Source organism: Crotalus tigris, unplaced genomic scaffold, assembly GCF_016545835.1.
Source record: "Crotalus tigris isolate CLP2741 ecotype Arizona unplaced genomic scaffold, ASM1654583v1 scf7180000017598.18339901613:2243638, whole genome shotgun sequence".
Classification (NCBI taxonomy): Eukaryota; Metazoa; Chordata; class Lepidosauria; order Squamata; family Viperidae; genus Crotalus; species Crotalus tigris.
Window position 1 is genome coordinate 1,304,406 of NW_024096502.1, and position 23,507 is coordinate 1,327,912.

Below are 23,507 nucleotides of genomic sequence, written 5' to 3' on the forward strand. Positions count from 1 at the left end.
TTGAGAAGATACTCGTGTAGAGTCTCTTTGGAAATTTAGACCTGTGCCTTAACATTTGTCTTGGTACCCATAACTAATTATAGTCAACTAGAAAACAATGTGGACTAAAGGTATACGTGATAAAGTCATATATACAATCTTCGCTAAGGGAAGATATCTTCAGTTCCCAGAAAACTCCCCCCATCTTTGGGCAAGAATTCTTTGAGGAGAAACTCATATATGGAGAAGTGCTGAAGACAAGAACACTATAAGAATGGAACACAAGTTTGAGTATCCCATTATTTTAATGTTCTTTTAATTAGATACTACTTTGCATCTTCCAGAACAAATCTCTCACCAGTGATGGTTGGAATAAGTTTAGTGGGTAAATATGCTTTGACGTAGAGACCGTTTTGCAACGTAACAGTTTTAAGGTGCAACAACTTTGACAGGCGTCCTCTTGGAAGCGCCCTCCTTCTTGGACAATCTGTGACACAGGCATCGTCAGTTTCTTGATACTTAGATTGTAATGTGGCTGAAAGCAACAGCAGGAGAAATTCACCCTCCCAAGCTGAATGTTTCTAGTCAGTCAAATCTTTCGAGTGGCTACGGAGCCTAAATCCTGCAGTGTGTTCATGTCTGTTGCTGGCTTTCCACACTCAGTGGAAAGATAACTTTAACATGGTGGTTCTCATTTTCATTATCCTTAATTGTGTTTTTGGATCTTATTTCTCCACACTTCTCTTTCGCCCTGTTGGGTGTGTCCATTTGTTTGTTTTCTGATTGATGTTGTGATGCTGCTTTGCTCATGAGCTCAATGGAAACACATGGGCTACCACAACCAACAGGATAAAGTAGTCACTGGTCACATCCAATGTAACCGGATAAAGTAGCTTCTCCAAGGAAACACAAGAGTGAAACAATACAGATCATTGTTCAGCTCTTTACTATTTCCAAAGCAAGTGTTAAAATGAGAGGTGATTTGGTGGACCTTTGGTTTATATATGCTAATTTTTTCCCCTAGTGTTGTTTATTTTAGGAATTAAAAAAAAAGTGCTTCACAGGTCAGAGTTTTGTGCCATCCATTTCAAGAGTAATGTATTTATGCAGTCCACACAGTGGTTTTTCCTATCTCGTGTCTGTGAAAAAAAGAATATTTATTCACCAAAAGAATGACTTTCCAGCTATGATAAGGAACGTACAACAGATACTGAGACAGTAGGAAAGGTGTGATAAAAGGAGTTCACACTCAGTTGGAGAATGGCGAGGTTTTATGAGGCTCTAGAGGTGTCAAAATGGTGGCCCATGGGCCAGATGCGTCACATACAGGCCCCGCCTACCAGGGTCCGCAAAGGCAAAAAACGTCACGATACGTCATGATACATCACATGACGCGATCAAGTTTGACCCCCGTGCTCCAGTGTGACAAAAATGAAAACTGTGGCATCTTGTTCCTTTCTGATCACTCTCAGTTCAAGAAGATTTAATCAGATTAATGGAGATAAGACCAAACACTTCTCTCATTTTAATTCCTGTAGCATTTTTGTTTTGACCTTTCCATGCACTCCAAACACAAGGGGTGAATTCAGAAGGATGCAAATGAATCGGGGCTAAAAAGGTGTGCTTAGCATAAGTTTACCGCAGAAATTAAGTAGTGAAAATCAATTTATTTTGAAAAGGCAGTTTTTAAGAAGGAAGATTAGGCATTTATGGGGGGGGGGGAACCCCTTAAACAGGAAAAAGTAGCCAATACATTTCAAGGTAAGGAATTGTAAACTATCCCATCCTTTTTAAGAGAAACCTACAGGATTTGGTTGATAGTAACCAAAATGAAACAAACCACATGGTTGTCCATTCTAATCTTTATTTGTGTAGCACTTTTCTGTAGCACAATACTATAAAATGTTGCTTTTTATGATTACCAAAGCTTGTTTGAAAGCATGCACTTTGTAGGATCTTAATATTTCACACGTGATGATCGCCAAGGTACTCTGTTATAGTGATAATAGTTTATTGCATTATGATGTATGCAGATATTTAATCTAAGTGTCATAGTTACGAATGGCGGATGGTTGAATTTCTTGTTCTCTAATTTGGTTGACTATAGGCTAGAATATATATACATGGCTGGTTTATGCCATCTTGAGGTTCAAAAGGAGTAGACTTTGTAAGTGAAAAAGTTATTCTTGCAGGTTAAAATAGATTACTTCTATATGGAGCATGATTGAGTCTGAGGTGGACAATCAGGAGATGTCCCAAGAAACACAGGTTTAATGGCAACCAGATTCAAAGAAGTCTCCATGCTTGGTCAATGGAGAAGCCCTTGGTCTTCTCATTCTGGTGCACAGATGAAGGAGGATTCCCACAGGCAAAGAGAGATGTGGGCGAAGACAGGACCAGGTGAGATGTTTAAGTTTGGAGGGTGATGATTCCACAACATCAAAAATGTTGAGGAAGCCCAGGGAGATACCTCTCCAAGACCCAGAGCTTCATGGTGGACAGGGCCTACTGCTCTTTCTGCTATAGTGTCATAAAGGAAGGCATTGGATGAATTCCATTACCCACCAACCTTGTCTGTAGGTCACTATATGTAAAAGTTGAAGCATGATTTTTTTTTTTTTAGAAAAAAAGGGGGGGGGGAGAATGAAGAATCTTTTAATGATTTGGGAAAGGACCGTGTCCCATGACTAAACTAAGTGGATTTTTTTTTGTTTGTATGTTTGTTTCTATGGCAATTGATGTTTCAGTGTCGTTGGCTGCATCATTTATAACTGAACCAGGACGGTCATAAATCTGTTTTAATCAAAACTCATGTCAGAGCAACAGGAACAGATACACAAGTATTTGAAGTTTACAAACTACATCTTTGATGAGGGAAAAATGCTGTCATGACATGTGTACAGTTGCTATTAAAATGCCATCTATATATTCGATATGATTGTATAATATTTTATACAACAGTACAAATAAAATATTTTTCTATTATGATGAAACACAGGTCTTCCGTTGGTTTTGTTAGCTCATATAAATAACATAAATAACACTGTCAAACGACACATTGGAAGTGCTGACATATTTTTTTTTCCTAGGCTTGCGAGCGTTAAATCATGCTGCCATTACACCTGTTCATGCTGTTTAGAAATATTCCAGTTAAGTTGTTCAGTAGGTTAAAATGAATGCATATTTAAACACCATTGAGAAGCCAGGAAATTTTTATTTTACTCAAGCTTGTTTATATAGATTTGTTACATTTGGCAGTATGGAGAGAGGAGGGACAAATTAACACCAATTGCAGCACCTAGATGTATAAATGGTTGCTAGGAAAATAAAAGAAAAGGAAACCAAAATACCCCCAAGATTTTGAACTGTTGAAAGCAGTGGTGGACCAGGAGGGAAAGAACACGGGAAATACCAAGGGTGGAACTACAGCTACCCAGGGCAGCTGCAGATAATACTGTCTCCATATGCAGCTCCTTTCCTTTCTCTCCATGACACAGGGACCCACTGACTGGCACGGTGATGTCATCCATCCTATGTCCCTACCAGCAGCATCCAACCGGAACAGGGAAAGCACATAAGCTGAGGGTACAATGGCCAGCATGCTCGGCTTCAATGCTGTAGGCAGAAGGGGAGAGATACTTCACTGGATGCCATTTTGGGAGCTGCCCCAGCTTGGCTGGAACATGTAGCTCTGCTCAGAGAGGAACTGTTGAAGAACTGGGTCATGGGACTTGCTTCTGGGAAGGAGGGCATTCGTCATGCGTCTGATGTGTAGGGTGGAGAGAGGGTGTAGGCAACGGAGGAGGGTCCTCAGGAAGGTGGCGATGGAAATTAGCGTCCCACACTGATGTTACATGTCTTGCAGCTTGGATCTTTCTTGGCATCGGCAGTGGACAAACTCATGAGTTGGTGGCCGGTGATCTCTGCCACTGTGCCGAGGGAGAGATTGACGGGGTCAGTGTAAATCACTTCCAAGATGACATCCTGTGCATGGTGGTAAACCATGGCCCCGTCTTCTTCAGTGCAGGTCAGGAATTTGTTATCCTGCAAGTTCAGCTGAGGGAGGCGCTGCTTGCAGAATTCGTCCCCCAGCGAGCCGATGGGGGCCAGGACAAGAATGACGTAGTGGTAGGCCGTGTACATGCAGTAGAAGTCCCCGAAGTACAAATTAGTGTTTGGGTTGAAAAGTTTCTCAGCTGCAATCTCAAACCTGTATCTTCCATAAGGCGAATCCTGGGGGGGCTTTCCGGTGTTGAATTCGGTGTGGCAGCTAAAAAAGATCCCCTCCAGCTTCCCGCTGATGGGAGACCCATGGCTGCCGCTGTTATCCTTAACCGAGGGCTGCAGGATGCTTCCATGCTGCTCTCTAGAAATAAAGGATGGGGAACATGTTAGTTCTACAGTGGCATTAGAGCACGGGTTTCAGAGGACCATGCAAAGCCCCTTGGGTCAATCCAACATCCTTATCATGTTTGCATTTATGCAGAGAAACTGCACAAATGCAAGATCACCACAGAAGAGGACTGCAGTCAAGAAATTAAAAGATGCTCGCTCCTGGGAGGAAAGCTATGGGAAATCTAGACAGCATGCTAAAAAGCAGAGACATCACCCTGCCAACAAAAGTACGTATAGTCAAGGCCATGGTTTTCCCAGTTGCAATGTATGGATGTGAAAGTTGGACCATAAGAAAGGCTGAGCGCCAAAGAATTGAGGCCTTTGAACTATGGTGCTAGAGAAGACTCCTGTGAGTCCCCTGGACTGCAAGGTGATCAAACCGGTCGGTCCTAGAGGGGATCAACTCTGACTGCTCTTTAGAAGGCCAGATCCTGAAGTTGAAACTCAAGTACTTTGGCCACCTAATGAGAAGGAAGGACTCCCTGGAGAAGAGCCTAATGTTGGGAAAAATGGAGGGCAAGAGAAGAAGGGGATGGCAGAGAATGAGGTGGCTGGATGGAGTCACTGAAGCAGTAGGCGTGAGCTTAAATGGACTCCAGAAGATGGTAGAGGACAGGAAGGCCTGGAGGAACGTTGTCCATGGGGTTGTGATGGGTCAGACACAACTTCGCACCTAACAACAACAAGAGAAACCGGCCAATATAGATGCTGGCAGAGACCAAGTCTGCTGTATAGGACATCGGGGAGCTGTATATATTATTGGAGAGGCTCTCTAATTTTAGGCAGTGTGATATTGAAGGGAGACCAAAAGCAGCCAGGAAAGACCCCTCTTATTTTTAGAATAGAAAGTATAATTAAAAAGTTGCAACAATCTATATTGTAGTCAATCTACTTCTGTCCCCTTCCTAAGAATCATTGGATTTAGACCGAGGGCTACAGATTGTGCCGTATCAACAGTAAAATGTTTGTCTACAAAGCTAAGTGTTTCATTAGGGCAAAGAGGAAAATGTAATGTCATACGATGTCTTCTATACTTTCCATGCATAGAAAACTTTAGATGAGGTTCATCTCTGGTGTCTTTTTAATTTCTCAGAAACAGGATGGTGCACTTTACATCTCAGAGGGCACTAATTGTAAAACCTGAGATGAACATCCTTAAACTTGAGATGAACCATTTTAGACCACAAGGAGGGGCAGAGATGGCAGCACAGCAACCCCACAGTGCCAAATGAGCTAATCCTAGGCCAGCAGTGAAGCTACTCCGAGGCTATGCATTGTTGTTGATTCTTTCCTCTATTATAAATACTTTGCTTTCCTGTTTTTAACACTGTACCTGGTAAAACTGCTTTGCTTTATTAGATTTCAAGAATATTGGAACTAAATCTACTAAAGAGTACAATCGGCTATTCACTTGTCAATGATAACACTTACAGGCAACTGTTGCTAATTAAGAAACAGGTTGCTCCTAGATCTGATGTGTTGAGCGCTTCCTTGTCCCTTATCAGTGGAAAAAAACATGTTCTTATCTGCCCCACCTGTAACCTGTAACCTGTAACCTGCCCCACCTGTAATCTGACTGTGTTCAGCAGGTCAGCGGTTCAAATCTCACCGGCTCAAGGTTGACTCAGCCTTCCATCCTTCCGGGGTAGGTAAAATGAGGACCCAGATTGTTGGGGGCAATGTAAATATATATATACATTGCTTACTGGTGTACACCGCTTAGAGAGTGCTTGCACTTAAAGTGGTATATAAGTCTCATAAATAAATAAATAAATAAATAATCAGGCACCTCTGAAAAGCTGGCTCTTTTTGCCTCCACTTACCTGATGTAGTCGAAGTATTCTTTGTGTTGATTCCGGTAAAAGACCGAAAATTTAAGCATACGCCCTGCAATCACTTCTGCCTTTTCCAAAAGTTGTGTTAAGTGAACCTTGGAATAATCTGTGAATACAAAACATTTTTGTTAGCGTAGGTAATACACCGGTGCTTCCAAACAGATGATGGATGGTGCTATGATCAACTGGGATCCCAAAGCTAGCAACATACACCTATCCATATGTGCATCCGTATTTCCCCATTGGTTATTCTCTTTCAGGGTAAGCAATACAATGTCAAGTTCAGACGGAGAGTTAAGACACAGTAGGGAAAGGAAACAAAGGAGGAAAGGAAAAAAAAAGAAAAGGGAACCTTAGCAGCAACATTATTTAGTATACTTCTCCATACCTTCCTCTTCTTGAAAACTGCCTCGCTTCTATCATGCCCATATGTTGATTCATACCTCACCTTTTGTTCTCAGTTTTGCAACTCTCTCTTTATCTCTTTCTCTCCCTCCCTCTCTTTCTCTGGATTAGATATCCATTTGAGCAGGAAATATAGCAAAGGAAAACATTTTCCCTAAGGTGACCAACTTTTTTACAATGAAAAGGAGGACACAAATAAATTGAAGAAAAAAATATGGTAAATAAAAGAAACATTTTATTCATTGCAACAATAACACAGACAACTTGCATGGGCAAAGTTTGCCAGCCGGGTGTTTTGACGCGCTCAGCAGCAATTCCTATTGGCTTTCGAAAGCCAATAGGGGGAGTAGCACAGCTCATGCAAAAGTTGAAAAAAAAAACATCAAAAAAAGGTGCCGGAACACCGTTCTGAGCGTTCTATGAGGGGAAAAAAAGCCCTGCAGATTAGTCTTCAATTATCGAAAAGGAGGTCATGTAGGAGGACACTTTTTGAGGGAGGACAGAACTTACAAAAGGAGGACTGTCCTCCCTAAAAGAGGACAGTTGGTCACCTTATTTTCCCCCACTCTGTTTTCCCCACTGGAAATGGCTGTTAGCAACACACAAGAAAAGGATATTTTCCTAAGAGCTCACAATTCAAGAATACCAATACCAAGCACAAACTGCTGTCTGTGACAAAACAGAACACAAAATTGCTTTCTCCTTTGAACTGGGGCATTTCCAACCAAATTGCCTCTTCCTTCCTTCCTTCCTTCCTTCCTTCCTTCCTTCCTTCCTTCCTTCCTTCCTTCCTTCCTTCCTTCCTTCCTTCCTTCCTTCCTTCCTTCTTCCCTTCCTTCCTTCCTTCTTCCCTTCCTTCCTTCCTTCCTTCCTTCCTTCCTTCCCTTCCTTCCTTCCTTCCCTTCCTTCCTTCCTTCCTTCCTTCCTTCCTTCCTTCCTTCCTTCCTTCCTTCCCTTCCTTCCTTCCCTCCCTCCCTCCCTCCCTCCCTCCCTTCCCGCCCCTTCCTTCCTTCTTCCTTCCTTCTTCCTTCCTTCCTTCCTTCCTTCTTCCTTCCTTCCTTCCTTCTTCCTTTCCTTCCTTCTTCCTTCCTTCCTTTCCTTCCTTCCTTCCTTCCTTCTTCCCCTCCTTCCTTCCTTCCTTCCCTTCCTTCCTTTCCTTCATTCCTTCCTTCCTTCCTTTCTTCCCTTCCTTCCTTCCTCCTCCCTTCCTTCCCTTCTTCCTTCCTTCCTTCCTTCCTTCCCCTTCCTTCGTCCCTTCCCTTCCTTTCCCTTCCTTCTTCCTTCTTCCCTTCCTTCCTTCCTTCCTTCCCTTCCTTCCTTCCTTCCCTTCCTTCCTTCCTTCCTTCCCTCCCTCCCTCCCTTCCTTCCTTCCTTCCTTCCTTCCTTCCTTCCTTCCTTCTTCCCTTCCTTCCTTCCTTCCTTCCTTCCTTCCTTCCTTCCCTGCTCCTCTTTCCTTCCTCCACATTCAGGAAGGGATGACGGAAGTGGGAGAGATTGCTAGCGCTGCCGCTGGCTGTCGCTATCCCATGCAGGCAGGGATAGTCCTGGTGAAAGGGAAGCCTAGTGGCTACGAGGCTAGGTCAGTGAGTAGGTGTGGCATTGATCTACTGGTAGGGGCCATCAAAGCTGGAATGTGCTCAGCCTTAGATCCACGGGCAGCCCTGGAGACTGCGACCCCCCCTCCCGCTGTCTCTGTCTTGCCCCCTGGGCGGCGAGCATGTGAGCGCTGGTGTCCTGGGGGAAAGGAAGTGCTTCACTTACCTTTTTTCTTCCTTAGTGCTCAGCAGAGATGGTCAGCAGGGATGGCTCCTCTTCATGCACCCAGGGGGTGGGGCGGGGGCAGTCCCTCGTTGGCCCTTTCCCTCCAAAACCTCCTTTTATATCCTCTCCTCTCCCCACCTCCTCCTCCTGTTCTCTTGAGTGCACCTCCAGCTTCCGGAAGCGCCGATCAGCTGGAGCACGGTGCTGATCCTGGCGCTTCTGCCAAGCTCTGACAGCCCTGCAGCTCCAGCTGTCTCTCCCTCGGGCTTGTGCGGCACTGTCACTGCTTTAGCTCATTTCTCTCCGCCCCGCTACCACTTCTCTAGTGGTGTACCACCTGCAGGTGCCAAAGTACCCATTGGCGGTAAGCGTACCACCAGTTGAAAAGCCCTGGACTACAAGACCTCCAAGGTCCCTTCCAACTTTGTTATTCCATTATTTCCTCAACTTTGTCCAAGCATAACTTTTTTGAGCTTCCTTTTGTGTCTTTCACTCTTCTTTCATCTGTTCATTTTGTGGTTCTGTCCTCATTCCTTCTCCACAGCTCAGCAAACCACCTTAATCTCTCTCTCTCTTTCTCTCTCTCTTCTCTCTCTCTCTTTCTTTCTCTCTCTCCCTCTCTCTTTCTCTTCCCCCCCTCTCTCTCTCCCTCTCTCTTTCTCTTCCCCCCCTCTCTGTTTCTCTCTTTCTCTCTCCTCCCTCTCTCTCTGGATTATATATCCATTTGTGTGAAATGGTATAGGGTCTACTGCTTCTTTCATCTGTTCATTTTGTGATTCTATCCTCATGCCTTCTCCACAGCTCAGCAAACCACCTCAATATCTCTCTCTCTCTCTCTCTCTCTCTCTCTCTCTCTCTCTCTCTTTCTCTCTCCTCCCTCTCTCTCTGGATTATATATCCATTTGTGTGAAATGGTATAGGGTCTACTGCTTCTTTCATCTGTTCATTTTGTGGTTCTATTCTCATGCCTTCTCTACAAATCAGCAAGCCACCTGAATGCATTTTTTTTCTATCCTGGCCACTTACTTTTGTACTCACTTTTGCAACAATCCAGTGCCCCTTCTATTTTCCTGTCTTCCTCACAATCCTCAGAAGCACCCAACGTCCAGGGGTTCCTCCTGACCTACTCAGTACTCCATTCCTTGCCCCAAAGTGGCCACTCTGGCACCCAGCCATTTCTGCTTCTTTTAACTGATATTGGCTTCCGACAAGCTATCTCTTGGCCATAGGCTGGTTCCCACAAGCAGAGGACTCACCTGCCGTACAGAACTCAATAATCTCACTCCATTCTGAAACCGTGTAGTCTCCATCCACCTGCTTGGAGGCCGTCTGCACAGCAACGGTGTATTCGGTCCGTGGGCTCAGGAACCAGTGGCCACGGACAGTCATGGGCAAGGGGACAGCTTTTGCCACGAGTTTTGTAGGCACGTCCTAGTTGAGCAGGAAAAAGGGAGGACAAAGTAAGACAATACAAAGAGGATCAGAAGATAAGTGAGCCTCCCAGCTGTTGAACCTCGTCTCCCCAGTTTGGTGCTCTCCACTCTCATGGGAAGCAGCTGTGGAATGGACATCCTGTGCTAGGACACCACCACACAACCAATACAAATTGCGTAATCCATGTCAAATGATATACTTCTTTTTTTAAAATTATTTTTTATTTTTCCAAACTCTCCCCCATACATATACCGTGGTATTTATCAGATGTTAACATACATTCTTTTAACATTCATATATAAGATACTTTTAACAAAATGAAATAAATACATACACATGACTTTTGGTATTATTTGCCCATTTCCCCTTTCACTGTATCCACACTCCTTCTTCTCTACCTTCTTCCTCCCTTTCTTCTCTTCCCTATTTCCCTCTTCTTCCTCTCCTCTTCTCTTTCCTTCGCCACTCTCCTCCCCTTTCTCCCCACTTCTCCTCTTCTCCTCCAACCTTCCTACTTCCTTCTCCCCTCCTTTACTCTTTTATCTCTCCTCTCATTTCTTTCAAATTATATACTTCATATTATTTCACAATAATAGAATGATGCATGTGATATTTATCATGCCTTTCTCCAGGTGAATTAGGTTGGCTTCTTACTAAAATTCAAAGATGTTGAAATGTTATTTCCTCTTGTTGGTTGACTAATAAAAGAGAATTACTCAGGGGATAGGAAGGAAGGAAGGAAGGAAGGAAGGAAGGAAGGAAGGAAGGAAGGAAGGAAGGAAGGAAGGAAGGAAGGAAGGAAGGAAGGAAATGGGTATTTCCTGAATGCTTCTCTTACATTAGTCCCACAAACAAACATAACATAATGGTTAGTTAGGAAAAGCAGAATTATTTGCCAGAGCTGGTATTGCATTGACTGAATGGCATTTGCAAGCATCTAGAAGTCCACTAGATGGCAGCAAGATAACATTGCAAAGTCTAATCCTGAAGTCTCGCCATCTTATGGCAATTTGAATTATTGCAGCCCAGATACAGCAATCCTAAATATAGTACAGTAGTTGGAAGGCTATAAAACTGGAGATATTTCTCCTTTTTCTTGAGAAAGATGTCTAAGTAGGTTGAAGAGGTGGAATCAGAAGACGGTTGCAAGTATTGTAGCAATTCCACATTTCATAGGCAATGAGTTCATCTTCCAACTAAGATTTCTTAAGCATTTCTATGGCACCTTCCACCAGCAAAGCTTGCCAAGATGTTCCAGAACAATTCGCCAACATGTTGGAAATGTAAAAAAGTACATGGAACATATTATCATTTATGGTGGACATGCCCAGTTGCGAAAAAATACTGGACTAAAATAAGAAGATGGATCAAAGAAATAATAGACCAACCCGTAGACTGGAAACCAGAGATCTTCTTGCTGGGTATTTTAAACAGAAAATATAGTAAAGAAATATGGTACTTAATTCTACATATAACAATGGCAGCAAGAATAGCATACGCACAGTTCTGGAAAAATGAGAATATACCATCAGAGGAAGAAGTGATAAGAAAAATCCTGGACTGTGCTGAGATGGACAAATTAACAAAAGAGATAAAAGAAAAGGAAGACACAGAATACTATAATATGGAACAAGTGGTATGACTGGTTGGAGACTAGAAATAATAGAGGAGAATAAATGTGGAAAGGTCAAAAGTGGAAAATGTGTGTATAATAATGTATAGTAATAATAATATGTATTATTCTTAGTATGAAGTATAGTATGAAGGAAATAAAATGCAAATAAGAAACAACGGGACAACAAGGACAAATATTCTAAAAAAGAATAAGATGGGGAAATGTAAATAATAGAAGATTACCATTACGAAATCTCTGTTAAAAAAAAAGGAGTATACACTGTGTGTGTATGTGTGTTATGTTTTGTTTTGTTGGTTTAAAAAATAAAAAATGATTAAAAAAAAGATTTCTTAAGCATTTGCTATTTGGTTGGTGGTCTTCTGCGAAAGGAAATTATCAGAATGTTTCTTATAATTGACCCGACTTCTAAAGCTTTTCATATTGTAAGGTGGTTCCTTCAAGCCTGTCATTTACCCTCTGTTAAAAAGAAAGATACTTGGAAGCTATTTATGGCAGGCCAGCAGCCTGATAATCCTAAACAGATTAAAGCAAATCAGGGCAAACGCAGGATAATATATCAGTGGAAAAGTGAGCCTTGACACCAGTCTCAAACAGTCTCAAAGCAATTTCTAGAAGCAAAAACCCAATACAACCACTAGAATGTTATATAGGTAATACTGCAATTAATAAAATATACAACCATCATTACTTTCCCCCCTCTAATGAGGTATCATAAATGAACAGGAATAATATAATAATAGGAATAATAGGAAAAAGGCCATCCTTTTGGGGTTTCTCTTCTGATCTGGTTAGAATAATATTGCATAAATAAACTACAAGTGAGAAATACAAGAATAATTAAACTAAATAGGAACAGCCATTTATTAAAACAGCTGCAAATGAGGGACTTTAGCTTGTATGTCATGTTATACAGATCAGGATTCAGTGAATCTTCCTGGTTTGTTTTGCTGATCTTGTTGTTGTTAGTTGCAAAGTTGTGTCCGATCCATCGTGACCCCATGGACAACATTCCTCCAGGAAGTTTCAACTTCAGGATCTGGCCTTCTAAAGAGCAGTCAGAGTTGATCTCCTCTAGGACTGACCAGTTTGATCATCTTGCAGTCCAGGGGACTCGCAGAAGTCTTCTCCAGCACCATAGTTCAAAGGCTTCAATTCTTTGGCACTCAGCCTTTCTTATGGTCCAACTTTTACAGCCATACATTGCAACTGGGAAGACCCTGGCCTTGACTATATGTACTTTTGTTGGCAGGGTGATGTCTCTGCTTTTTAGTGTGCTGTCTAGATTTGCCATAGCTTTCCTCCCCATAACTTCTACTATGACTCCATAATTAGGTACATGCCACCAAGTCAGCAGTAGTGAACAGCAATACTATGGACAAAGGATGGCCATCAGGAATTGCTTTTAGGAAAGAGTCCAACTTCCCAACGTTCTTAGACATTATCCACTTCCAAAGTCTCAGCAATTCCCATATTTACAAAAATTAATTATATAAAGAAAGAAAATGGAAGAGCATTTTGAAGCATTGTCTTCTTGAGATTATATTTGCTTCTTTCTAAGTAATAATTGCACTGGTAAAATAGCTTCTCTGCTGCTATCAAGCTGTTGTTGTTTAAATGGTCAAGTATGTCACTCAGTTACTGAATCTTATTCAGGGTGGATAATTTTACATTAATGTTGCATGGCTTTGTGCTTCAGACAGAGGAAAAGATTCTATTTAAAAAGAAAGGCAGTAAATACCAAAATGTCAAGTGTTTGCCCAGTAAAGTGCTTTGAAAAAAAATGCATTTAAAGGATAAATAAACATTTGACAGCTAATAATATATTTTTAAATGCTGACCCTGAAGATGTGAATAGATTAAATCAGTGGCTCTTATAAAAACAACAAAAATTATTTAGCTCGAATAAAGCTGCCTTAACACATCTCCTCCCAAAATTATTAGTCTTCCTTTTTTTCACTCCAATTGTGATAGGAATGTGTTACATCAACAACAGAGTTCCAGGTGCAAATATGAACCTCCAAAGTCTTGGACTCATGTCAATCTAGACTTTATGTCAGTCTAGCATCGCAAGTCTAAATGTAATTTATTTATACACACAACAATGTGAAGTCATCATTGCTGGTTTTTAGTTGGTGTTGGCCTTCATAAACATCACATTCTTCCCAAGAACCTGGAATGTTGTAATGTATTGGGGTTAGTATATGTGCAGACCTGAGCAGTGTGACCTTTTGCAACTGACAGACGGAAATTGTGTCAATGCACAGGTTTTCTAAGTTTCGTCCAAGGTTTTTTGATATTTTGGTTTCTTGGAGAAGCACTGAGACAGCTGGTTTATGCCACAATCTTTCTGTTTTGATTTTCAGATCTTAATGCTCTGTGATCTTCTCCAATTCTTCGTTTACTATCTCCTGATATTGGCCCATCAATTAGACACACTTCCTTCAGTTCATCAGGAACAGTTATATCTGGCGTGTTATGAGCCAAAACTTTTATCGGTCTATATTCAGAAATCCCCCAATATTTTAACTTGTTTGTTTGTCAACTATCTTTTCAACTTGTGTGTTCTCGCCAACTTATTGTCATGATCATTTTTACAGATGTTCCAATGAAGCATTTTGGCAACTGTGTCATTACAGGGTTTTCATTATCATTGTTATTAATGTCTTTAGAGGCCACAAAAACATACGCAGATCTCCATTTAAAAGGCACATTGAGAAAGTGCTCTGCTCCTGAGCAGATCAATCTTATGTTTGCTTAGTGATGGTTCAAAATTACAACTGCACTGAAAAAAGTGACTTATGACCATTTTTCACACTTACAACCATTGCAGCATCCGTGATTTACATTACCGGTCACGTGATTTACATTCCGATGCTTGAAAGCTGACTCACATTTATGACAGTTGCAGTGTCCTGGGGTCACATGATCTCCTTTTGCAGCCTTCCGACAAACAAAAGTCAACGGGAAGACCAGATTGACTTAACAAGCACGTTACCATTTTAACAACTGCAGTGGTTCACTTAACAAATGTGGCAAGGAAGTCGTAAAATGGGGCAAACCTCACTTAACAAATTTCTTAGCAGTGTAAATTCTGAGCTTAGCTGTGGTCCATAAGTTGAGGACTACCTGTATTCTTTTTGGAGAGAAGAAAGAAAAATCTCCTTTTTTGGGAGGAAATTCCATAGCAGTGGGACTTTGACAACAGGGTTGTCTCTTTGGCTGGGAGTGTCATCTTTCGTTCCTGAAAATATCCAAAGGGCAAGGATAGCTGATCTCTGGGACTATACCTGCCATCGCTGTTTTGAACCAGATGGGCAAGCAAATGGCAACTGGTACTACTACTGCTGTTGGCATACCCAAGCATATTCTCACTTCTTCCCCGCCCATCAGAAGTGGCAATTGCACTCGCACTGAAGTGTGATGGAATGTGAGAGATTGTGGGAAGACCAGGATGGGCTAACAGACATAAACAGACAAGAGACAATTGGTATCTCAGCTCACAAATGGCAACTCCACCCCGGTAGAAAGAAGCATTTCAGATCAACCAGATACTCCACCATAATGAACTCATTGTAAATTAGGACGAAAAAAAAAATCCTCCTGCAGTATCCAAGTTTCTTTACTTACTCTAGACTAGCATTAAATTCCTGGGGTGTCCAATCACACTTGACCAATAAAGAATTCTATTCTGTTAAAGATTCCTTTCAGGAACCTGTCTAGTTCTCCCTTCCATGATCACACCTGCCTGATTCAGGGCACAAAGCTAGAAAAACCATTTGCAATTTTCTCCTCTTTTGTTCTCCTGTAGCCCTCAGGGTTCTCCCTGACAGGAGAAACTCACCTTAATTATTTCTAATGCCAATAACAACTTGCCTGTCCACAAAGGGCCTCCAGTCCAAGCGAGTCATTCTGCTTCTGATGGACTTTATGAACTTCGTTAATGTGCTTCTGAAGCATTTACTAGGTCCCAGAATATCTGCCAGCCTTCCCTGCCCTGCTGAAACGGTGGGCTTCAACTCTCAAAACCTCCAGTCAACTTGACCCTTTGTAAGATCCATTTTCCCTTCCCTTCCCTGAGCTTTGCTGCCTGAGAATATGTCCCCTTTGATGTCCCAAAGATGCTTTTTCACGAGGCAATTGGACTTTCTTATTTAACAAGGAAGTCCAATGGCCTTGTGAAAAAGCTTCTTTGGAACAACTGGATGACTGAGAATCTCCATAGACATACATAGCTTGAACGAAATACATAGCTTTGATGACATACATAGCTCGAATATATCTGGGATATAATATATTACACCCACATCATGGTCTTTTTTTCCCCCAAGACCATTTCACTCTCTCTTCCAGCATAATTACCTATTTAGTGAATGTTTCTTATTAGTAGCTACTTATGGTCACTTCTGCCTGGAGAATTGGATATTCAGATCAAAAAGAGTTATATCTATGAATATCATTAGTATGAATAAGGGTGATATTTCAGTAATTACATGATAAGGAGGTGCAATCTCAGAGGTTGACCTGCTCTGCTGAAGAGGCTACATTTTGCCCTTCGTGGGGAGAATGTGATGCCGTCTCGTTTTGCTTCCAACTAGATCAGCAAATATAGTCAAGGCCATGGTTTTCCCAGTTGCAATGTATGGCTGTGAAAGTTGGACCATAAGAAAGGCTGAGCGCCAAAGAATTGAGGCCTTTGAACTATGGGGCTGGAGAAGACTGCTGCGGGTCCCCTGGACTGCAAGGCAATCAAACCAGTCAGTCCTAGAGGAGATCAACCCCGACTGCTCTTTAGAAGGCCAGATCCTGAAGTTGAAACTCAAGTACTTTGGCCACCTAATGAGAAGGAAGGACTCACTGGAGAAGAGCCTGATGCTTGGAAAGATTGAGGGCAACAGAAGAAAGGGACGACAGAGAATGAGATGGCTGGATGGAGTCACTGAAGCAGTAGGTGTGAGCTTAAAGGGTCTCCAGAAGATGGTAGAGGACAGGAAGGCCTGGAGGAACGTTGTCCATGGGGATGCAATAGGTCGGACATGACTTCGCAACTAGCAACAACAATAGAAGTACAGTAGATTGGCATGAATTGAGCTGAAGGTGCAGACAAAAATTGAACCTCCCACTCTTTCTGGGACCTTCAGCTCAATTCATGCCAAGCTAATGCCTTGAGTTAAAGGTATATTGATGTGGGTCTCCTGCTTGCTATCCCAAATCCCACAAATAATAATATATCTGTTCTTCCCATTGGTCAATTGCACTAGCTCAGTTTCACCTATGGTTTGCATACTGGCTCAACCAGGTCTCAGCATCTCATGAGGCAGAACCAAATCCATCTAGATATACATATAAATGCATCCTATCAGGAAAGCAACTTGCACAAAATATTGGGAGGATACACAGAAATGTATGCATTAGGAGAAATGCATGTAAAATGCATACTTTCAAACACATTTCATGCACGTGTTCATCTCAAAGATTATATGGAAATGATCGTTACTATATATAAGCCTGAATTAATCCCCCATAACTGTAATGGGGCTTCCTCATTAATAAATGTGTAAAGGATCACTATTGTAAAAATCCTAGGGGAAAATCCAATATGACATCTTCACCATTAATTTCCTCCAACTTTGCAGGAAAGACAACTGCATCAAATGCCTATTAAGTCTCTGATGAATTATAACATATAATGGTCTGGATTAGACAGAGGTACCAAACCACTGCAAGGATGTTAGAAAAATTTAAGTCTGAGGTAGAAGTGTAGACTTTGAGTTCTCTTTCTTTGGGAAAAACTTTTTGTGTTAGCCATTTAAAATGATTTCCCCCTTCCTAATACTATGGGTAGCGATATTATGAGGATTTGAGTTACAGAAATCAGAATCCTGCATTGCTCAGTGCTTCATACCCATAGGAATGGAAGACCTACCTTGTGCTTAAATTTGTTGGAATTCTTGTTCTCTTTCTTATTTAGATCAATGAAATAGTGAGTGATGCGTTCCTTTGACTTGGAGTCCATGTCCCACAAAATCTTGAAAGAATCACAAGTGATGTTGCTAATCTTGATGTTGTGAGGAACTGGCAGCTCTTCCATCTCGGCAATCCCACTGTCTTGTGACTTGTTGCCTGCAGAGGTGTGGATAAAACATAGCCCTGGTTATCAGGAGCACAACTGGAGAGCATAGTTCAGCATGCATTCCTGGGGACTGAGAGGCAATAGACACTGGTAGATGGGGTAAAGACCCAAGATTAAGTTGGTGAACATAAGATTTGCAAAAAAAACAACAACAACAGAGATCGGGAGGTGGAGTCTTGTCCCCCCAGCAGACAACTTAGTTGCAGATTGGGGTTTCAAGGAGAGGTAGCAGCATATTAATTGTGTCATGTTTCATAATTGGAATATTTTTAGCCAAGGCAAATATAGAACTGGACCAAGCAACTTAGTTCTGGACACTGGATAGGATGCTAACTGGAGCTAGGCAATGTCACTGTTCCATGGGCAGCTGATGTGAGTTGTGAGAGTGATACTTTTCAAACGATGAAGCTTAGCTCACCCCTCCAGTAAAACAATGTCCCATCTAACATTCAAAATACTGCCATCTTTTCTGGATTTCAGAACAGAATATAAGAACTTGCCTCCATTTCCCTATCTTTTAAGCAATCTAGGGGCTCTGACATGTTTCTTATGTACCCACTCATTTGGAGATGGTGGAGGTCTTTCCACGCTACCAAGTATTGGGTCGAACCATGATGTTTTCCTGGAGTCTAATCTCTCTTTAATTTCAAAATGTTCTTCCCCTTCTACCATAATGGGCTGTGTGGGGGGGGAGGCTTCTGCTGGCTTTAAGGGAAAGCTTAGCTCCCGCTTCAGCAGACTGCAGTGAAACATAGGGTGGACCTGTCTTAATGGCTTTGGGAGATCCAATTCCACTGTTATTGGGTTAACTCAACTTGGCATCTTTTTCCTACTAGCGTTCTCCCCAGGCTTTCCAATTAATTATCAATTAGCAGTATTCAAAAAGTTTCACTTGCCACTCAACCAAAAACATGAAGTGCTACACTCCACTCTAGAATAAACTTTATTGATGAGTCCACATGACTACTTCAGTAAACATCTTACAATATGATGTAATATTGGTTACCATGCAATTCTAGGTAGAGTGTGGATGAGGGTCAGACATAGCTAAGTAAGACCTAGGAAATGTGTTTCTTTGTACATAGATCATGGGCATTGATATGCACACTAGTACTTGCCATCAAGACCCACTACATTGTTTTTCATGATTAAAGGTTTGTCATCATTGGGTAGGGCAGAGTGCCCAAACTGCAACCCAAAACCCACTGATTTATCGCCGGGTGCCAGGTGGGCATGGCCCACTGGGTGGGCGTGGCTGTGGTGGTCATGGCAGATTGTGTGGGAGTGGCCAAGGTGGGCGTGATCACTTCAATGTTGTTTGTGGGGAGGGACGCCTGTGGGGGCCGAACAGGGTTGGGGGAGATCCGGAGGGTCTCTGGCAGGTGGGGCGGTGGGCAGGAGGCTCGTCCTGTGGGGTGAGGCGAGGCAGGGCGAGGCAGGGCGGGAGTGCCATTGTCACAGGGCAAGGTGTGGCAGGGCCGGGGCAGCTGCTGCCTGACACCATCGACCTCTGCACACAAAGGCCAGCGAGCGCATAGGTGCTGGGATGCATTTGGCCATGTGGGACCTTGGCGAGTTAGCGGGGGGCTGGTTGAAGAGGGACGGTTGCCATCTTCAGGAATATGGCCTGTGTGCCCACAGAGAGGGCTCTGAGTGCCGCCTCTGGCACGCGTGCCATAGGTTCGCCACCACTGGGGTAGGGCTTAACAGGCCAGTTCAAAGATAATCGAGAAAAAGCAGAGCTGAGCCACTGTGATTTTTAAAGCTACCCAGAGAGAATTATGAAGTAATTAAAGTCAGATAGAACATTTATTATTCAAAGAAACAACTCCTTTGCTAATTTAAGTTCGACCTACTAATTGTCAGCCTGGGAAAAATGAGCACAAAAATTAATGGCAGATTTCGAACAGGGCTATTTCAGAGGTTCTTGAATTCTTACAAGCAGGATTATTAGTGTTCGATATTCATAATCCTGATTGGAATTCAGTCATGGACTCTGATTATTTATTTATTTATTTATTTATTTATGAGACTTATATACCGCTTTAAGTGCAAGCACTCTCTAAGCGGTGTACACCATTAAGCAATGTATATACATATTTACATTGCCCGCAACAATCTGGGTCCTCATTTTACCTACCTCGGAAGGATGGAAGGCTGAGTCAAACTTGAGCCGGTGAGATTTGAACCGCTGACCTGCTGAACACAGTCAGCTAAAGTGGCCTGCAGTACTGCACTCTAACTGCTGTGCCACCTCGGATCATGGAATCTCTTTACTGGACCTTGGAGAAAGCAGTTCTCCATTCAACCTGAAATTCTTCACCAAATCTCAGAATTTTTTTCGGAAGGGTTGGACAATCACCTCATCTTTTTTCAAGTGAGGACGCTTCCGGAAATGTAAGAAGAATTTTTTTAAAAGCTCACGGCATAAGGACAGCTCAGGCACACAACCCTGGATATTTCTCAAAAGCAGCAACAATGATGGCAAAGAACAGCCCTTACTAGCTCACCTTGAATGATCTGAAAAGCTAAGCAGGACCACACCTGGTTAATACTTGGATGAGATCAGGACTGTCAGGCTAGTTGAGGCAGTCCAAAGAAGAAACTAGGAGAAGACAATGGAAATGCCAAGAAATCGATTTGAGGACGTCCCTGAAGCCACGAGGCCTGGAGCTCCACTCTTTGTTCCATTGCAAGACTAGCACAGCCAGACAGTTTTCCAAAATCCTTGATTACAAGAATTGGGATATGCTTTACAAAGGACCACAGTCTGACCAGAGTGAAGTCTTTGGGAATCTTCCTCAACTATCCCAGAAATCAAGTACTTGTTGATTACCCTTTCCCCCTGAAATCCAAAGGTTTAAAACAGTGGTTCTCAACCTGTGGGTCGGGACCCCATTTGGGGTTGAACGACCATTTCACGGGGGTCGCCAAACAACGCAGTCCGCCATTTTTCCCCCCTTTTCCTTAGCTGTGCTACTCCCTTTTATTCTATTGGCTTTTGAAAGCCAATAGAATAGACTCTCTTGAATAGAGTCTAATTCTATTGGCTTTCAAAAGCCAATAGGAATTATCCAAGCTGTCTCTGCCCTGCTGAGCCCGCCAAAAGTCCCAGTCTGCAAACGGTGCTGCACCAGTTGAGTAGTCCTCGACTTACGACCGGTTGAGTAGTCCTCAACTTACGACCGGTTGGGGTCGCGGCATTAAAAAGGTTGAGAACCACTGGTTTAAAATATCTTGAGCTTTAACTGAAGCATGGCTTAATCACTTAAAAACCTGAACTTTGGATCTCAGACCTACCTAACATAAAAGATGTTATGTATCAGGAACAAGGTCCACCAGCAAATTAAACAGAAAAAGGAAAGGAAGGCATCATCTACTTCAAAAGACCTCCACAAACGAGGTGTTCACCTGGGTCAGGAAAGAGAATGGAGATGTCTTTGTTCAAGCTTCTGTGACTTCAAAAGTCCCTGCCTGGAGCTGTGCCTCAAGACAGGTCAAAACAAAATGGAAATGTACTTGCCTTGCGGAAAAACAGAAAATAAATCTTACAAACAGGAGAAGAATAAAATAACACACCATCGTAAACTGAACGTTGGATGGGTGAAAGCATTTGACTCCCCCCCCCCTTTTGACTTTTGTTGTTTTGTTTTCATTGTAATCGTCTCCTTCGCTGCCATTTTAGTGTGGTTCGTAAACTGAATGCTCTTTTCAATGGAAATAAAATATTGTGTTTTTTTAAGGCAATAAGCCACAGGCATCCTCAAGGGGGGGAATCAGAAAAGCCAACGTGGCTATCGTGACTGTGGCATCCAGGCCCTGCCTCATTTTAATGCAGGTGTGACACCCTTAGAAAATGGACAGGGTCTCAATTGCACAGCAGCTTCTCTCATCTATCTTTTAAGAGAGGAGAGAAGAGAGGGAGAGAGAGAGAGAAGAGAGGAAAGAAAGAAAGAGAGAGAGAAAAGAGAGGAAAGAAAGAGAGAGAGAGAGAGGGAGAGAGAGAAAGGGAGAGGAGAGAAGAGAGGGAGAGAGAGAGAGAAGAGAGGAAAGAAAGAAAGAGAGAGAGAAAAGAGAGGAAAGAAAGAGAGAGAGAGAGAGGGAGAGAGAGAAAGGGAGAGGAGAGAAGAGAGGGAGAGAGAGAGAGAAGAAAGAAAGAGAGAGAGAGAGAGAGGGAGAGAGAGAGAAGAGAGGAAAGAGAGAGAGAAGAGAGGAAAGAAAGAGAGGGGGGGAGAGAGAGAGGGAGAGGAGAGAAGAGAGGGAGAGAGAGAAAGGGAGAGAGAGAAGAGAGGAAAGAAAGAAAGAAAGAAATAAAGAAAGAAAGAGAGAGAGAGAGAGAGAGAGAGAGGGAGAAAGAGAGAGAGAAGAGAGGAGATTATGGTTAAGTCCATGGAGATGCTGTTATGGTCTTCCTGTAATAGAAATGGCTAGTAAATACTATTATGTAAAAGTAAAAAGTGTGGATTGTATGTTATTACCTTATTCTACTCTGTCAAAAAAGAGTCTGAACTCAATGCTTTCCTTCTTCATTTCCCTTTACATTTTTCCCTCTTCCTCTTTTCCTCCCGTATTTTCTCATTATTTCCATTTTTCTTTATCTTTCTGTATTTTATATTTTGATAAGGTAAAAAAAAAAAATACTTGAATGGAGACGCTGTCACAGTCGTATGAAAAGTCACCAGCCATTTTTTTTTTTTAGTGCTGTAGTAACTTCGAATAGTCATTACAAATGGTTGTAACTCAAAGACTGATCTACAGCCTGGGAAGTGAGCATGAATTCTAGTCTTCACGAGCCATTTTAAGTGGATACGGCATTCAAACCCCAAAGACTGATATGTAATCATCAGGGCAACTGATTTCAATTGTTCTATACGGAAATAAATTTCCTCAAATGCTAAATCTGCCTTGTTTATCTTTTAACTAGTATTGACAAATTTAAGGCTGAGCTCCCAACTGACGCAATAGACTGAACAGTTTGAGGAATGTATTTATCCAACCGAAGAAAAACATTTCTTTGCCTCTCCATTTTCCCTCTTAATGAAAGCCCTGCGTTTTTCACGGTCTGCTACTTCTGACGTCTGCTTTCTTCTTCCTTGGATTAATGAGCCATTTCTTTGCTTATCACACACACAAATCTGATTTGATTCATGCAAATGGCCATTTGAGCAACTAAAAGAAAACAGAAAGCCTAAGATGGGACTTGATTTTTGTTTTTGTTTGTTTTTTTTCCCAGAGGGAGTGTTTATAACATTGATGGTTTTCCTGCCAACCTCACCAAAATAAATAAATGAAAGAGAGGAAGGAAGGAAGGAAGGAAGGAAGGAAGGAAGGAAGGAAGGAAGAAAAAAAGAAAGAGAGGAAGAAAGGAAGGAAGGAAGGAAGAAAGAAAGAAAGAAAGAAAGAAAGAAAGAAAGAAAGAAAGAAAGAAAAAGAAAATGTATCATCTTTGCAAAATCCTTTGCCCTTTCCCAACTGAGGGCTAAAATAGACAATCTCTCAAGCTGGGCTGAACTAATACTTCATGTGAAGTATTAATACCGCTTTGCAAGGCCTTGTAAGGCCACACTTGGAATACTGCATCCAGTTTTGGTCACCATGATATAAAAAAGATGTTTAGACTCTAGAAAGAGTGCAGAGAAGAGCAACAAAGATGATTAGAGGTCTGGAGGCTAAAACATACAAGGAACGGTTGCTGGAATTGGGTATGTCTAGTTTAAAGAAGAGAAGGATGAGGGGGGACATGATAGCAATGTTCCAATATCTCATGGGCTGCCCCAAAGAAGAGGCAGTCAAGCTATTCTCCAAAGTGCCTGAAGGCAGGACAAGAAGCAACGGATGGAAACTAATCAAGGAGAGAAGCAACCTAGAACTAAGGAGAAACTTCCTGACAGTGAGACCAATTAACCAGTGGAACAACCTGCCTCCAGAAGCG

At 42.2% G+C, this 23,507-nt stretch overlaps 1 protein-coding gene across 3 annotated transcripts in view; it reads right to left on the reverse strand.

The window, feature by feature from the left end:
• Positions 1-1,826: 1,826 nt before the first annotated feature.
• The window catches only part of PHYHIPL (phytanoyl-CoA 2-hydroxylase interacting protein like), a 60,892-nt gene continuing 39,211 nt past the window's right edge, over positions 1,827-23,507 (reverse strand). For 2 of the 3 annotated variants that reach the window (XM_039366795.1, XM_039366803.1), the window contains exons 2-5: positions 17,369-17,565; positions 9,632-9,806; positions 6,198-6,315; positions 1,827-4,345 (exon numbers count right to left, since the gene is read on the reverse strand). In XM_039366795.1, the coding sequence (XP_039222729.1) occupies positions 3,811-4,345; positions 6,198-6,315; positions 9,632-9,806; positions 17,369-17,533 (993 nt within the window). In that variant the 5' untranslated portion in view covers positions 17,534-17,565 and the 3' untranslated portion in view covers positions 1,827-3,810. Of the gene's footprint in view, positions 4,346-6,197; positions 6,316-9,631; positions 9,807-17,368; positions 17,566-20,875; positions 20,898-23,507 lie in introns of those variants that run through there. The other variant, XM_039366811.1, reaches the window with a different exon arrangement.